We start from the raw sequence: 18,365 nt of genomic DNA, 5'->3' as shown, positions 1-18,365 counted from the left end.
AGCGGGATTCGGTACCCATCCCTCGTTTCTACTTTCTTCAAGTTAATATTCAGTACTTCCTGTCTTCCTCTCAGGTTGGTGGACTTCACCCGGCTGCCGTCTCCCACCCCAGAAAACAAAGACTTATTTTTTGTGACGAGGACCTCAGGCATCCAGCCTTCGCCGGCGCGCAGCTCAAGCTACTCGGAGACCAACGAGCCGGATGTGGGCGTGGCCAACGGGAGCAAGAGTCTGTCCATGGTGGACCTGCAAGACCCGCGCAGTATGGACGGCGGTCCAGGTCCCGGCAGCCCCGACACCCTGGCTGAGGTCCCGGCCTCTGTGGGAGGCTGGCCCTCCGCCAGGGTCCCTCAGTGCGTTATCCCGGGCGGTCCGACCATGAGGAGGCCTGGTGTGATGGTAGCGACCACCCCGAACACGGACGGCGCCCCTGGTCGACCTGCCCAGCTTCTGGCGCCCCTGTCCTTCCAGAACCCGGTCTACCAGATGGCCACCTGCCTGCCCGTGTCCCCGCGGGGGATGACCGATTCCGGCTCGGAGTGCCACAGCTCGGTCAGTTCTCACAGCAACAACGAGGACGGGAAGCACTCTTTCTTGAACCACGGCGGCGGGAGTAGCAGCGACGAGTACACCCGGCGCTCGGGCGAGTTCACCCGCCGGCAGCTCTCCCTCACCGAGGCGCAGCACCAGCCCGCCGTGCCCCGGCAGAACAGCGCCGGCCCCCAGCGGAGGATAGACCAGCCTCCTCCGCAGAGCGTCACGCGGGGTCGCACGCCTCCCAACCTGCTCGGCGGCGGCGGCGGCGCCTACCCCAGGCCGGGCTCCGGCGGCATGATGACCTCGTCCCCGGACTGGCCCGTCGGCGGCGCTCGGTTGCGGCAGCAGTCGTCGTCGTCCAAAGGCGACAGTCCCGAGACCAAGCATAGGGCTCAGCACAAACAGGTATGGGCGCTGCGCTTAGCCAAAAGTCCGACCAATCAGGGCTGCCCGGCAACAGCGAGGAGACAATCCACGTTAAACAGCAGCGCAGGTTATTTCTTTCCAGAGGAGCCCGTGTGGGCGGGCCCTCTGCGCTCCTCGCTGTGCACGTCATTTGCATGCAGGTTCGCTTTACGGCGGACTGAGCGCCTTATTAAGCAGTCCTGTTCACGCCCGCGTGTGCACACAAGGTGACAGGAAGCAGACCTCGCTGGGAGGCGGAACAGCTGGCTTGACGTGTGTGTGTGTGTGCACGTGCGTGCGTGCGTGCGAGCGTGCGTGCGTGCAAGCGAGCGTGCGTGCGAGCGAGCGAGGGTGCGTGTACAACACTTTTAAAGTCCTCCATCCATCCATCCATTTTTGACCGCTTGTCCCTTTTGGGGTCGCGGGGGGTGCTGGAGACTATCTCAGCTGCATTCGGGCGGAAGGCGGGGTACACCCTGGACAAGTCGCCACCTCATCACAGATAGACAGACAACATTCACACACTAGGGCCAATTTAGTGTTGCCTATCAACCTATCCTAACAGTGGTTAATGGTCGCCCTTGGTTACGGGATGAAGGAGCCCTCATACAAACCCCGTTTCCATATGAGTTGGGAAATTGTGTTAGATGTAAATATAAACGGAATACAATGATTTGCAAATCCTTTTCAACCCATATTCAGTTGAATGCACTACAAAGACAACATATTTAATGTTCAAACTCATAAACTTTTTTTTTTTTTTTGCAAATAATAATTACCGTATTTTTCGGACTATAAGTCGCAGTTTTTTTTCATAGTTTGGCCGGGCTCCAGTGCGACTTATATATGTATTTTTTCCTTCTTTATTATGCATTTTCGGCAGGTGCGACTTATACTCCGGTGCGACCTATACTCCGAAAAGTGCGATAACTTAGAATTTCATGGCTGCAACACGTGCCAAAGTAGTTGGGAAAGGGCATGTTCACCACTGTGTTACATGGCCTTTTCTTTTAACAACACTCAATAAACGATTGGGAACTGAGGAAACTAATTGTTGAAGCTTTGAAAGTGGAATTCTTTCCCCATTCTTGTTTTATGTAGAGATTCAGTCGTTCAACAGTCCGGGGGTCTCCGCTGTCGTATTTTACGCTTCATAATGCGCCACACATTTTCGATGGGAGACAGGTCTGGACTGCAGGCGGGCCAGGAAAGTAACCGCACTCTTTTTTTTTTTACGAAGCCACGGTGTTGTAACACGTGCTGAATGTGGCTTGGCATTGTCTTGCTGAAATAAACAGGGGCGTCCATGAAAAAGACTGCGCTTAGATGGCAGCATATGTTGTACCTTTCAGCATTAATGGTGCCTTCACAGATGTGTAAGTTACCCATGCCTTGGGCACTAATGCACCCCCATACCATCACAGATGCTGGCTTTTCAACTTTGCGTCGATAACAGTCCTTTGGTCCGGATGACACGATGTCGAATATTTCCAAAAACAATTTGAAATGTGGGCTCGTCAGACCACAGAACACTTTTCCACTTCGCATCAGTCTATCTTAGATGATCTCAGGCCCAGAGAAGCCAGCGGCGTTTCTGGGTGTTGTTGATAAATGGCTTTCGCTTTGCATAGCAGAGCTTTAACTTGCACTTACAGATGTAGCGACCAACTGCATTTAGTGACAGTGGTTTTCTGAAGTGTTCCTGAGCCCATGTGGTGATATCCTTTAGAGATTGATGTCGGTTTTTGATACAGTGCCGTCTGAGGGATCGAAGGTCACGGTCATTCAATGTTGGTTTCCGGCCATGCCGCTTACGTGGAGTGATTTCTCCAGATTCTCTGAACCTTTTGATGATATTATGGACCGTAGATGTTGAAATCCCTAAATTTCTTGCAATTGCACTTTGAGAAACGTTGTATTTAAACTGTTTGACTATTTACTCACGCAGTTGTGGACAAAGGGGTGTACCTCGCCCCATCCTTTCTTGTGAAAGACTGAGCATTTTTTGGGAAGCTGTTTTTATACCCAATCATGGCACCCACCTGTTCCCAATTAGCCTGCACACCTGTGGGATGTTCCAAATAAGTGTTTGATGAGCATTCCTCAACTTTATCAGTATTTATTGCCACCTTTCCCAACTTCTTTGTCACGTGTTGCTGGCATCAAATTCTAAAGTTAATGATTATTTGCAAAAAAAAAAAATGTTTATCAGTTTGAACATCAAACAACACCCTGGACAAGTCGCCACCACATCACAGGGCCAACACAGATAGACAGACAACATTCACACACTAGGTCCAATTTATTGTTGCCAATCAACCTATCCTAACAGTGGTTAATGGTCGCCCTTGGTTACGGGATGAAGGAGCCCTCATACAAACCCCGTTTCCATATGAGTTGGGAAATTGTGTTAGATGTAAATATAAACGGAATACAATGATTTGCAAATCCTTTTCAACCCATATTCAGTTGAATATGCTACAAAGACAACATATTTGATGTTCAAACTGATAAACATTTTTTTTTTTTTTTTTTTCAAATAATCATTAACTTTAGAATTTGATGCCAGCAACACGTGACAAAGAAGTTGGGAAAGGTGGCAATAAATACTGATAAAGTTGAGGAATGCTCATCAAACACTTATTTGGAACATCCCACAGGTGAACAGGCAAATTGGGAACAGGTGGGCGCCATGATTGGGTATAAAAGTAGATTCCATGAAATGCTCAGTCATTCACAAACAAGGATGGGGCGAGGGTCACCACTTTGTCAACAAATGCGTGAGCAAATTGTTGAACAGTTTAAGAAAAACCTTTCTCAACCAGCTATTGCAAGGAATTCAGGGATTTCACCATCTACGCTCCGTAATATCATCAAAGGGTTCAGAGAATCTGGAGAAATCACTGCACGTAAGCAGCTAAGCCCGTGGCCTTCGATCCCTCAGGCTGTACTGCATCAACAAGCGACATCAGTGTGTAAAGGATATCACCACATGGGTACAGGAACACTTCAGAAACCCACTGTCAGTAACTACAGTTGGTCGCTACATCTGTAAGTGCAAGTTAAAACTCTCCTATGCAAGGCGAAAACCGTTTATCAACAACACCCGGAAACGCCGTCAGCTTCGGTGGGCCTGAGCTCATCTAAGATGGACTGATACAAAGTGGAAAAGTGTTCTGTGGTCTGACGAGTCCACATTTCAAATTGTTTTTGGAAACTGTGGACGTCGTGTCCTCCGGACCAAAGAGGAAAAAAAATGAACCATCTGGATTGTTATAGGCGCAAAATTGAAAAGCCAGCATCTGTGATGGTATGGGGGTGTATTAGTGCCCAAGACATGGGTAACTTACACATCTGTGAAGGCGCCATTAATGCTGAAAGGTACATACAGGTTTTGGAGCAACATATGTTGCCATCCAAGCAACGTTACCATGGACGCCCCTGCTTATTTCAGCAAGACAATGCCAAGCCACGTGTTACATCAACGTGGCTTCATAGTAAAAGAGTGCGGGTACTAGACTGGCCTGCCTGTAGTCCAGAAATTGAAAATGTGTGGTGCATTATGAAGCCTAAAATACCACAACGGAGACCCCCGGACTGTTGAACAACTTAAGCTGTACATCAAGCAAGAATGGGAAAGAATTCCACCTGAGAAGCTTAAAAAATGTGTCTCCTCAGTTCCCAAATGAGTGTTGTTAAAAGGAAAGGCCATGTAACACAGTGGTGAACATGCCCTTTCCCAACTACTTTGGCACGTGTTGCAGCCATGAAATTCTAAGTTAATTATTATTTGCAAAAAAAAATTAAGTTGATGAGTTTGAACATCAAATATGTTGTCTTTGTAGTGCATTCAATTGAATATGGGTTGAAAATGATTTGCAAATCATTGTATTCCGTTTATATTTACATCTAACACAATTTCCCAACTCATATGGAAACGGGGTTTGTACTTTCATGCTCAGGTCTGGCCAGAATGTTTCACAGGTTTGTGGTTTAAATCAGTGGGCTGGCTGGTCGTCATACACAGCGAGCGCCCGTGCATCTGGCATCAGAGTGAGACGTCGCCTCGTCATTTAAGCGCCTCCGGCCCAACTTAAAAACTCCTGCTTTGACATCTCACCTGCTTTTGTCCACATGTTCATTTTCCAGCTTCTTTTCTGTTGTTGTTTGCCAAGCCCTCGCCTCCCCCATGTGCCTTCCGCTCATGTGTGTGCGTGTGTGTGTGTGTGTGTTGCGTGTGTGTGTGTGTGTGTGTGTGCTGGTTCCCACTAGGCCCCTTCCCCAGTGAACCCCATTGCACTGGACCGCACAGCAGCCTGGCTATTGAATATGAATATGCAGTATTTAGACCATGAGGGGATGGAGCAGCACTCACTGAGACTCAGAGGAGATGTGACACATGTGCAGAAGGTAACCTTGCCCCCGCCCACACCTGAAACCCCTCCCTCATCGCTACTTTTTCCCCAGCACGCCTCTCTCTCACCATGAATGAACCTACTGAAGATGGACATATTCCTCTCACGCTTGCAGCATTTCCTCAAATAGCGGTTTATTTACTCATTGTGACAAGTAACCATACTTGCCAACCCTCCCGAAATTCAGCGCCTCACCCGAAAACCTCCCGGGACAAATATTCTCCCGAAAATCTCCCGATTTTCAGCCGGAGCTGGAGGCCACGCCCCCTCCAGCTCCATGCGGACCTGAGTGAGGACAGGCTTTTTTTTATGACGGGAGGACAACAGGGTGACAAGAACTAAATCATCCAGACTAGAGATAAATTGTATTATTATGTTTATCTTACCTAAAAATAAATATATTTATTAATTTTTTTTAAAAAACTAAATACATTTTTACTATATTTTGCTAAAAACATCAAAATTGTATTTTTATTTGTATTTTTTCTGACTCCTTATTACATCCAGCCATAGAATTATACATTAAAATAAACATATTTGAAATAATTAATTTTAAATGATCATAATAATTCATTTAAAATGACCATATTTAATTATTAAAATAATTGCTTGTTTATCAACAACTTTAGCATTTTATTCATTACATTTTGAAGCTCTCAGAAGCCAAGTTCTGTTATATTCATGTTATATTTATGCAAGTTTGAAGTATCAATTATCTAAACACAGTTTTGTTTGCATATTTTCAGGATATATATATAACGGGACTAATGGACTAAAACGGGACTAATGGACTAAAAGGGGACTAATGGACTAAAGAGAGACTAAAAGGGGACAACAAGAGGACTAAAAGGGGGCTGTTGCACTAAAATGTGATTAAAAAAGGACTGATGGAATAAAAGGTGACTAAGGAGGGGACTAATGGACTAAAAAGAGACTAAAAGGGGACTAATAGACTAAAAAGAGACTAATGGACTAAAAGGTGACGAAAGAGGGGACTAATGGACTAAAGAGAGACTAAAAGGGGACCAATGGACTAAAACGGGACCAATGAACTAAAAGGGGACTACTGGACTAAAGAGAGAGTAAAAGGAGACAACAAGAGGACTAAAAGGGGGCTGTTGGACTAAAATGTGACTAAAAAAGGACTAACGGAATAAAAGGTGACTAAGGAGGGGACTAATGGAATAAAAGGTGACTAAGGAGGGGACTAATGGACTAAAACGAGACTAAAAGAGGACCAATAGACTGAAAGGGGACTAATAGACAAAAGTTGACTAAGGAGGGGACTAATGGAATAAAAGGTGACTAAGGAGGGGACTAATGGACTAAAAAGAGACTAAAAGGGGACTAAGGGACTAAAAAGAGACTAAAAGGGGACCAATAGACTAAAAGGGGACTAATGGACTAAAAGGTGACGAAGGAGGGGACTAATGGACTAAAGAGAGACTAAAAGGGGACCAATGGACTAAAACGGGACTAATGGACTAAAACGGGACCAATGGACTAAAAGGGGACTAATGGACTAAAACGGGACCAATGGACTGAAAGGGGACTAATGGACTAAAAGGGGACTAATGGACTAAAGAGAGACTGAAAGGGGACAACAAGAGGACTAAAAGGGGGCTGTTGGACTAAAATGTGACTAAAAAAGGACTAATGGAATAAAAGGTGACTAAGGAGGGGACTAATGGAATAAAAGGTGACTAAGGAGGGGACTAATGGACTAAAAATAGACTAAAAGGGGACTAATGGACTAAAAAGAGACTAAAAGGGGACCAATAGACTAAAAAGGGACTAATGGACTAAAAGGTGACGAAGGAGGGGACTAATGGACTAAAGAGAGACTAAAAGGGGACCAATGGACTAAAACGGGACTAATGGACTAAAACGGGACCAATGGACTAAAAGGGGACTAATGGACTAAAACGGGACCAATGGACTAAAAGGGGACTAATGGACTAAAGAGAGACTAAAAGGGGACAACAAGAGGACTAAAAGGGGGCTGTTGGACTAAAATGTGACTAAAAAAGGACTAATGGAATAAAAGGTGACTAAGGAGGGGACTAATGGAATAAAAGGTGACTAAGGAGGGGACTAATGGACTAAAAAGAGACTAAAAGAGGACCAATAGACTAAAAGGGGACTAATGGACTAAAAGGTGATGAAAGAGGGGACTAATGGACTAAAGAGAGACTAAAAGGGGACTAATGGACTAAAAGGGGACTAATGGACTAAAGAGAGACTAAAAGGGGACAACAAGAGGACTAAAAAAGGGGGCTGTTGGACTAAAATGTGACTAAAAAAGGACTCATGGAATAATATATATATATATATATATATATATGTATGAAATACTTGACTTGGTGAATTCTAACTGTCAATATACTCCTCCCCTCTTAACCACGCCCCCCCACCCCCGAACACCTCCCGAAATCGGAGGTCTCAAGGTTGGCAAGTATGCAAGTAACTGTCCTCATGCAATTCCACTACAAAAAATACATTACCGTATTTTCCGGACCATAGGGCGCACCGGACTATAAGGCGCACTGCCGATCTAGTCAGGTCTATTTGCATACAAAAGGCGCATTAAAGGGGTCATATTATTATTCTTCATCTAAAAAATGTTGATAGGTTTTTGAGCGCCGTGTGTAATGTTCTATATTTTCAATGGAACATACAACCGATATTGTCGGCCGATAAATGCGTTAAAATGTAATATCGGAAATTATCGGGTTTTTTTTATTATCGGTATCGTTTTTTTTTTAGTTTATTTATTTATTTATTTTTAATTAAATCAACATAAAAAACACAATATACACTTACAATTAGTGCACCAACCCAAAAAAAACTCCCTCACACTCATTCACACAAAAGGGTTGTTTCTTTCTGTTATTAATATTCTGGTTCCTACATTATATATCAATATATATCAATACAGTCTGCAAGGGATACAGTCCGTAAGCACACATGATTGGTCCACTAATAGTACTAACCTTTAACACTTAATTTTACTCATTTTCATTAATTACTAGTTTCAATGTATCGTATTTTTCAGAGTTTAAGTCGCACCAGGGTATAAGTCGCACCTGCCGAAAATGCATAATAAAGAAGGAAAAAAAACATACATAAATCGCACTGGAGCCCGGCCAAACTATGAAAAAAACTGCGACTTATAGTCTGAAAAATACGGTAACTGTTTTTATATTGTTTTACTTTCTTTTTTATGTTTTTAATTTATTTATCTTATTTTTTTTTATTTTTTTTTTTTTAAAGTACCTTATCTTCACCATACCTGGTTGTCCAAATTAGGCATAATAATGTGTTAATTCCACGACTGTATATATCGGTTGATATCGGTATCGGTTGATATCGGTATCAGTAATTAAAGAGTTGGACAATATCGGAATATCGGCAAAAAGCCATTATCGGACATCCCTAATATTGGTGTTTACTTTCCATACATATCTCTTATGTGTGACTGCCATCTACTGGTCACACTTATCATTACACCATCCATCCATCCATCCATCTTCTTCCGCTTATCCGAGGTCGGGTCGCGGGGGCAGCAGCTTAAGCAGGGAAGCCCAGACTTCCCTCTCCCCAGCCACTTCGTCCAGCTCCTCCCGGGGGATCCCGAGGCGTTCCCAGGCTAGCCGGGAGAGATAGTCTTCCCAGCGTGTCCTGGGTCTTCCCCGTGGCCTCCTACCGGTCGGACGTGCCCGAAACACCTTCCTAGGGAGGCGTTCGGGTGGCATCCTGACCAGATGCCCGAACCACCTCATCTGGCTCCTCTCGATGTGGAGGAGCAGCGGCTTTACTTTGAGCTCCCCCCGAATGACAGAGCTTCTCACCCTATCTCTAAGGGAGAGCCCCGCCACTCGGCGGAGGAAACTCATTTCGGCCGCTTGTACCCGTGATCTTGTCCTTTCGGTCATGACCCAAAGCTCATGACCATAGGTGAGGATGGGAACGTAGATCGACCGGTAAATCGAGAGCTTTGCCTTCCGGCTCAGCTCCTTCTTCACCACAACGGATCGATACAGCATCCGCATTACTGAAGACGCCGCACCGATCCGCCTGTCGATCTCACGATCCACTCTTCCCCCACTCGTGAACAAGACTCCGAGGCACTTGAACTCCTCCACTTGGGGCAAGATCTCCTCCCCAACCCGGAGATGGCACTCCACCCTTTTCCGGGAGAGAACCATGGACTCGGACTTGGAGGTGCTGATTCTCATCCCAGTCGCTTCACACTCGGCTGCGAACCGATCCAGTGAGAGCTGAAGATCTTGGCCGGAGGAAGCCATCAGGACCACATCATCTGCAAATAGCAGAGACCTAATCCTGCAGCCACCAAACCAGATCCCCTCAACGCCCTGACTGCGCCTAGAAATTCTGTCCATAAAGGTTATGAACAGAATCGGTGACAAAGGGCAGCCTTGGCGGAGTCCAACCCTCACTGGAAACGTGTCCGACTTACTGCCGGCAATGCGGACCAAGCTCTGACACTGATTATACAGGGAGCGAACTGCCACAATAAGACAGTCCGTTACCCCATACTCTCTGAGCACTCCCCACAGGACTTCCCGGGGTACACGGTCGAATGCCTTCTCCAAGTCCACAAAGCACATGTAGACTGGTTGGGCAAACTCCCATGCACCCTCAAGAACCCTGCCGAGAGTATAGAGCTGGTCCACAATTCCACGACCAGGACGAAAACCACACTGTTCCTCCTGAATCCGAGGTTCGACTATCCGGCGTAGCCTCCTCTCCAGTACACCTGAATAGACCTTACCGGGAAGGCTGAGGAGTGTGATCCCACAATAGTTGGAACACACCCTCCGGTTCCCCTTCTTAAAGAGAGGAACCACCACCCCGGTCTGCCAATCCAGAGGTACCGCCCCCGATGTCCACGCGATGTTGCAGAGTCTTGTCAACCAAGACAGCCCCACAACATCCAGAGCCTTAAGGAACTCCGGGCGGATCTCATCCACCCCCGGGGCCTTGCCACCGAGGAGCTTTTTAACTACCTCGGCAACCTCAGCCCCAGAAATAGGAGAGCCCACCACAGATTCCCCAGGCCCTGCTTCCTTATAGGAAGACATGCTGGTAGGATTGAAGAGGTCTTCGAAGTATTCCCTCCACCGATCCACAACATCCGCAGTCGAGGTCAGCAGAGCACCATCCCCACCATACACGGTGTTGACACTGCACTGCTTCCCCTTCCTGAGGCGGTGGATGGTGGTCCAGAATTGCTTCGAAGCCGTCCGGAAGTCTTTTTCCATGGCCTCCCCGAACTCCTCCCATGTCCGAGTTTTTGCCTCCGCGACCGCTGAAGCCGCACACCGCTTGGCCTGTCGGTACCTGTCTGCTGCCTCAGGAGTCCCATGAGCCAAAAGAACCCGATAGGACTCCTTCTTCAGCCTGACGGCATCCCTCACCGCCGGCGTCCACCAACGGGTTCTAGGATTACCGCCACGACAGGCACCAACTACCTTGCGGCCACAGCTCCAATCGGCCGCCTCGACAATAGAGGTACGGAACATTGTCCACTCGGACTCAATGTCCAGCACCTCCCTCGTGACATGTTCAAAGTTCTTCCGGAGGTGGGAATTGAAACTCTCTCTGACAGGAGACTCTGCCAGGCGTTCCCAGCAAACCCTCACAATGCGTTTGGGCCTGCCAGGTCTGTCCGGCATCCTCCCCCACCATCGCAGCCAACTCACCACCAGGTGGTGATCGGTAGAAAGCTCCGCCCCTCTCTTCACCCGAGTGTCCAAAACATGAGGCCGCAAATCCGATGACACAACTACAAAGTCGATCATGGAACTGCGGCCTAGGGTGTCCTGGTGCCAAGTGCACATATGGACACCCTTATGTTTGAACATGGTGTTTGTTATCGACAATCTGTGACGAGCACAAAAGTCCAATAACAGAACACCACTCGGGTTCAGATCCGGGCGGCCATTCTTCCCAATCACACCTCTCCAGGTTTCACTGTCGCTGCCAACATGAGCGTTGAAGTCCCCCAGTAGAACGAGGGAATCACCCGGGGGAGCACCCTCCAGTACTCCCTCGAGTGAATCCAAAAAGGGTGGGTACTCTGAGCTGCTGTTTGGCGCGTAAATGCAAACAACAGTCAGGACCCGTCCCTCCACCCGAAGGCGGAGGGAAGCTACCCTCTCGTCCACCGGGTTGAACTCCAACGTGCAGGCTTTGAGCCGAGGGGCAACAAGAATTGCCACCCCAGCCCGTCGCCTCTCACTGCCGGCAACGCCAGAGTGGAAGAGAGTCCAGCCCCTCTCAAGAGAACTGGTTCCAGAGCCCTTGCTGTGCGTCGAAGTGAGTCCGACTATATCTAGCCGGAACTTCTCCACCTCACGCACTAGCTCAGGCTCCTTCCCCCCCAGCGAAGTGACGTTCCACGTCCCAAGAGCCAGCTTATGTAGCCGAGGATCGGACCGCCAAGCGCCCTGCCCTCGACTGCCGCCCAGCTCACACTGCACCCGACCTCTATGGCCCCTGCTATGGGTGATGAGCCCATTGGAGGGGGGACCCACGTTGCCTCTTCGGGCTGTGCCCGGCCGGGCCCCATGGGGACAGGCCCGGCCACCAGGCGCTCGCCATCGTGCCCCACCTCCGGGCCTGGCTCCAGAGGGGGGCCCCGGTGACCCGCGTCCGGGCGAGGGAAATCTGGGTCCTTGGTTTGATCATTACACCATGTACCAAATAAAATAGGTTCGAGGTCGGTAAAGTTAAAGTACCACTGATAGTCACACACTAGGTGTGGTGAAATGTGTCCTCTGCGTTTGACCCCATCCCCTTGTTCCACCCCCTGGGAGGTGAGGGGAGCAGTGAGCAGCAGCGGTGGCCGTGCCCGGGAATCATTTTTGGTGATTTAATCCCCAATTCCAACCCTTGATACTGAGTGGGAGGGAGGTTATGGGTCCCATTTTTATAGTCTTTGGTATGACTCGGCCGGGGTTTGAACTCACAACCTACCGATCTCAGGGCGGACACTCTAACCACTAGGCCACTGAGTAGGTATAAGGCGCACTGTCGAGTTTTGAGAAAATGAAAGGATTTTAAAATGCGCCTTATAGTCCGAAAAATACGGTATTTATTATTATTTACTATGTATTATGGGGCGGTATTGCTCGGTTGGTAGAGCAACTCGAGGGTTCCAGGTTCGATCCCCGCTTCCGACATTCCTAGTCACTGCCGTTGTGTCCTTGGGCAAGACACTTCACCCACCTGCTCCCAGTGACACCCACACTGGTTTAAATGTAACTTAGATATTGGGTTTCACTAGAGAAAAGCGCTATATAAATATAATTCACTTCACTCTTCACATTATTATTCCACCACAAAACTTTTAGTTTTTGTCCGATTTGAACCGTTCAAGTAACAAAGTGTTCGGCTCGATCGGGAATCCTGAGACCCCCCGCACCCGCAAAGAAATATCCCAGATTACCCAGAATTCCCGGTTTTCCAAGTCATTATGTCCATTAAAAATGAATGGGCCATTTTTCGGACTTGCACAATTCCCCCATTTCTCACCCGATTCGAACCGTTCCAACATCCACACACTACACTCACCTCCAACAAATACCATTTTATAAGTTAAAAAAAATTCCAGGAAGCCCTATTTTCACCTCTTCCTGGAAAGTTTTCACTGTCCTCATTTTTTAACCGTTTTTCATCATTGCACCTTCAAAACATCTTTCTTAATTGGGACAACAAAACTACCCTTTTTTCTTTTTCGTAACAATTCCCGGTTTTCTTGAAATTTCAGGAATTCCAAAATACGCGTTTGAATTCAAACTGTTACTACGTCAAACTTTTTGAAAAACTCCTATTATCTATAGTTTCAAAAATTCCTGTTTTACACGAAATTCAACAATTTCTAGGAAATTCACATTGAAATGAATGGAAAATTCTTTGGTAAAAATTCCCTGGTAAAAATGTTACAATTTCGTACAAGATTTTTTTTTTTTTTTAATGTCTCAATTGTGAATAATAACCATGAGTAATTAACTAATGGTTATTGCAGTTTCAGCGTTATGTTTTAAGAAAATGCATTGAAACAAATAAGGCTCCTTTCTATTACTTGCTAGAACACCTGGTACTCTCTGCAGCTGAGTAAACTACCACTCTCAGCCACTATTTGAGGAAATTTAGTATAAACATATTTATGCTGAGATGGAATTTTGTGTGTGTGTGTGTGTGTGTGTGTGTGTGTGTTTAAGTGTAGTGCATTTTGTTTGTGTGTCTGCTTTTTTGTCAGCAATATCAGCCCCCTTTGCTCCCCCATTAGTCATCATTTAGTCCCCCATAAGTTCCCCCTTAGTCCACCTATGCTCTGGTCTCTTTTTAGACCCCCACTTTTAGTCCAGTATTCGCCTTTAGTTCCCTATTTGTCCATTAGTCCCTTTTTAGTCTCCCTTAATCTGCTTTGAGTCCAATAGTCTTCCATCAATTGCCTTTTAGTCCATTAGTCCCATTTTAGTCCCCCGTTAATCTTCCATTAGTCACCTTTTAGTCCATTATTCCCCTCCTTAGTCACCCTTTAGTCCATTAGTCACCCTTTAGTCCGTTAGTCCTCTTTTAGTCACGTTTTAGTCCATCAGCCCCCTTGTAGTCCTCTAGTAGTCCCCTTTTAGTCCATTAGTCTTAGTCACTTTTCAGTCCTTTAGTCCATTAGTCTTCCCTTAGTCACCTTTTAGTCCATTAGTCTTCCCTTAGTCACCTTTTAGTCCATTAGTCCCCTTTTAGTCACAATTTAGTCCATCAGCCCCCTTGTAGTCCTCTTGTAGTTCACTTTTAGTCCATTAGTCCCCCCGTCCCCATTTAGTCTATTGGTCCTCTTTTAGTCTCTCTTTAGTCCCCCCCTTAGTCACATTTTAGTCCATTAATCCCCTCGTTAGTCACCTTTTAGTCCATCAGTCCCCTTTTAGTCACGTTTTAGTCCATCAGCCCTCTTGTAGTCTCCCCCCCCCCCCGTAGTCCCCTTTTAGTCCATTAGTCCCCCTTAGTCACTTTTCAGTCCTTTAGTCCATTAGTCTCCCCTTAGTCACTTTTTAGTCCATTAGTCCCTTTTTAGTCCATTAGTCCCCCCGTCCCCTCTTAGTCTATTGGTCCTCTTTTAGTCCATTAGTCCCCTTTTAGTCACGTTTTAGTCCAACAGTCCTCTTGTAGTCCCTTTTGAGTCCATTAGTCCCCCCGTCCCCATTTAGTCCATTGGTCCCCTTTTAGTCTCACTTTAGTCCATTATTTCCCCCCCCTTAGTCCATTAGTCCCCCTTTGGTCCATTGTCCCCCCGTCCCGTTTTAGTCTATTGGTCCTCTTTTAGTCTCTCTTTAGTCCCCTCCTTAGTCACCTTTTATTCCATTAGTCCTTTTTTAGTCACATTTTAGTCCAACAGCCCCCTTTTAGTCTTCTTGTTGTCCCCTTTTAGTCTCTCTTTAGTCCATTAGTCCCCTTTTAGTCCATTGGTCCCGTTTTAGTCCATTGGTCCCCTTTTAGTCTCTCTTTAGTCCATTAGTCCCCTCCTTCGTCACCTTTTAGTCCATTAGTCCCCTTTTAGTCTATTGGTCCTCTTTTAGTCTCTTTTTAGTCCATTAGTCCCCTCCTTAGTCACCTTGTATTCCATTGGTCCCCTCCTTTATCACCTTTTGTCCATTAGTCCCCTTTTAGTCTCTTTTTAGTCCATTAGTCCCCTTTTAGTCTATTGGTCCTCTTTTAGTCTCTTTTTAGTCTATTAGTCCCCTCCTTAGTCACCTTTCATTACATTAGTCCCCTCCTTAGTCACCTTTTATTCCATTAGTCCTTTTTTAGTCACATTTTAGTCCAACAGCCCCCTTTTAGTCCTCTTGTTGTCCCCTTTTAGTCTCTCTTTAGTCCATTAGTGCCCTTTTAGTCCATTAGTCCCCTTTTAGCCCATTGGTCCCGTTTTAGTCCATTGGTCCCCTTTTAGTCTCTCTTTAGTCCATTAGTCCCCTCCTTCGTCACCTTTTAGTCCATTAGTCCCCTTTTAGTCTATTGGTCCTCCTTTAGTCTCTTTTTAGTCCATTAGTCCCCTCCTTAGTCACCTTTTACTCCAACAGCCTCCTTTTAGTCCTCTTGTTGTCCCCTTTTAGTCCATTAGTCTTCCCTTAGTCACCTTTTAGTCCATTAGTCTTCCTGTCCCCATTTAGTCCATTGGTCCCCTTTTAGTCTCTCTTTAGTCCATTAGACCGTGTAGTCCTCCTTCAGCCCCCCACTGAGTAATACATCAACAGGTACAGTAAATGACAGGAAGACAGTAGTTTTTAGGGGGCGGAGCTTAAAGGTGGTGTGTCCCAGTGGGCAGGTGACAAGTGAAGATAATTGGATAATGGAGGTGATCAGAAGGTGTGCAGAAACACTTTGTGCACCTTTGCTCTTTCTAACCTGCAAAAGTGTGATGTCACCAAATATTCATGTTGATGATCTGAAAAGTTTTTACTTGTCATTTCTGAGGGGATTTGATTGTTCATCCCAGATGGAAACCTCACTAGAAGTGACCTTTCACCTTCTCTCTGAATAGAACACCTATTACCTTTATCACTTTATCACTTACAAAGATGTTTCTACATAGTTTTGTCCTAAATGAAGCATAAAAATGTCTCAAAGAACTAAAAATAGCAATACAGCTCAGCCTCAGGTAGCATTACTAACATTAGCATGCTAACTTCTATAGCCAATTTTGCAGCTGAACACCTCAGAGTTATATAACTTGATAAATTCTAACTGTTAGCATGATAACGTTAGCATTCTTACATGCTAATTTGTTTCACCAATTTTGCAGCTGAACGCCTTAGTTATATAACTGGGTACTTGATAAATGCTGACTGTTTGCATGCTAATGTTAGCATTCTAGCATACTGACATGAGCATTTTAACTTTTTTAGCCAATTTTAAAGCCAAACATCACAGAGTCTTATAACTTGGTACTTGATAAATGCGAACTGTTAGCATTCTAGCATACTAACATTAGCATTTTAACTGTTTTAGCCAGTTTTACAGCCTAACACCACAGGGTCTTATAACTTGGTACTTAGTACATGCTGACTGCTAGCATGCTAACATTAGCATTTTAACTTTTTTTTGTTTTAGCTAATTTTACAAACAACTAACTCAGACTCATAACTTTGTACTTGATACATGCTAACTGTTAGCATGCTAACATTAGCCAATTTTACAGCCAAACACCACAGGGTCTAATAACTTGGTACTTAGTAAATGCTGACAGTTATCATGCCAACATTAGCATTTTAACTTTTTTTTGTTTTAGCTAATTTTACAAACAACTAACTCAGACTCATAACTTTGTACTTGATACATGCTAACTGTTAGCATGCTAACATTAGCGTGTTAACTTTTTTGTGCCAATTTTACTGACGAACAAGTCATAACTTGGTACTTGATACAAGCCAATATTAGCATTTTAACTTTTTTAGACAATTTTACAGACAAACAAGTAATATAATATGGTATTTTCTACATGCTAACTGTTATCATGCTAACATAAATATTTTAACTTTTTTTTGTGCCAATTTTACAGACAAATAAGTCATATAACTTGGTACTTTGATACATGCCAACATCAGCATTTTAATTTTTTTTAGCTAATTTTACAGACGAACAAGTAATATAACTTGGTACTTGCTACATGCTAACTGTTATCATGCTAACATGACCATTTTAACTTTTTATTTTTTGCCAATTTTACAGAACAACAACTCAGTCATATAACTTGGTACTTGATACATGCTGTTAGCATGCTAACATTAACATTTAAACTTTTTTTTTTAGCCAATTTTACAGCCAAACAAGTTTTATAACTTGGTACTTGATACATGCCAACATTAGCATTTTTACTTTTTTTAGCCAATTTTACAGACAAACAAGTTATATAACTTGGTACTTGCTAACTGTTATCATGCTAACATTAGCATTTTAACCTTTTTTTTGCCAAATTCACAGAAGAACAACTCAGTCGTATAACTTGGTACTTGATACATGCTAACTGTTAGCATGCTAACATTAGGATTTAAACTGTTTTTTTTAGCTAATTTTGTAGACAAACAACTCAGACTCATAACTTTGTACTTGATACATGCTAACTGTTAACATGCTAACATTAGCGTGTTAACTTTTCTGTGCCAATTTTACTGACAAACAAGTCATAACTTGGTACTTGATACAAGCCAACATTAACATTTAAACTTTTTTTTAGCCAATTTTACAGACGAACAAGTAATATAACTTGGTACTTGCTACAAGCTAACTGTTATCATGCTAACTACCATTTTAACTTATTTTACAGAAGAACAACTCAGTCATATAACTTGGTACTTGATACATGCTAACTGTTAGCATGCTAACATTAGCATTTTAACTTTTTATTTTTTTAGCTAATTTTACAGACGAACAACTCAGACTCATAACTTTGTACTTGATACATGCTAACTGTTAGCATGCTAACATTAGCGTGTTAACTCTTTTTTTGCCAATATTACTGATGAGTCATAACTTGGTACAAGCCAACATTAACATTTAAACTTTTTTTTAGCCAATTTTACTGACGAACAAGTAATATAACTTGGTACTTGCTACATGCTAAATGTTATCATGCTAAAATTAGCATTTTAACTTCTTTTTTTGGCCAATTTTACAGACGAACAAGTAATATTACTTGGTACTTGCTACATGCTAACTGTTATCATGCTAACATTAGCATTTTAACTTTTTATTTTAGCCAATTTCACAGACGAACAAGTAATATAACTTGGTACTTGATACATGCTAACTGTTAGCATGCTTACATTCCCGTGTTAACTTTTTTGTGCCAATTTTACTGACGAACAAGTCATATAACTTGGTACTTGCTTCATGCTAAAATTAGCATTTTAACTTTTTTTTTGTGCCAATTTTACAAAAGAACTACTCAGTCATATAACCTGGTACTCGATTCATGCTAACTGT

At 44.4% G+C, this 18,365-nt stretch overlaps 1 protein-coding gene across 3 annotated transcripts in view; it reads left to right on the top strand.

Annotated features, from left to right (window-relative positions):
- dab2ipb (DAB2 interacting protein b) overlaps window positions 1-18,365 on the top strand; it is a 426,738-nt gene that overhangs the window by 395,433 nt on the left and 12,940 nt on the right. For all 3 annotated transcript variants that reach the window (XM_061966503.2, XM_072914155.1, XM_061966504.2), the window contains 2 exons: window positions 75-942; window positions 5,215-5,352. In XM_061966503.2, coding sequence (XP_061822487.1) covers window positions 75-942; window positions 5,215-5,352 — 1,006 coding nt within the window. The remainder of the gene's footprint in view (window positions 1-74; window positions 943-5,214; window positions 5,353-18,365) is intronic.

The sequence above is a fragment of the Nerophis lumbriciformis genome, linkage group LG11 (assembly GCF_033978685.3).
Source record: "Nerophis lumbriciformis linkage group LG11, RoL_Nlum_v2.1, whole genome shotgun sequence".
In the NCBI taxonomy this organism is placed as follows: Eukaryota; Metazoa; Chordata; class Actinopteri; order Syngnathiformes; family Syngnathidae; genus Nerophis; species Nerophis lumbriciformis.
This window is presented reverse-complemented; position numbering and strand designations above follow the sequence as displayed.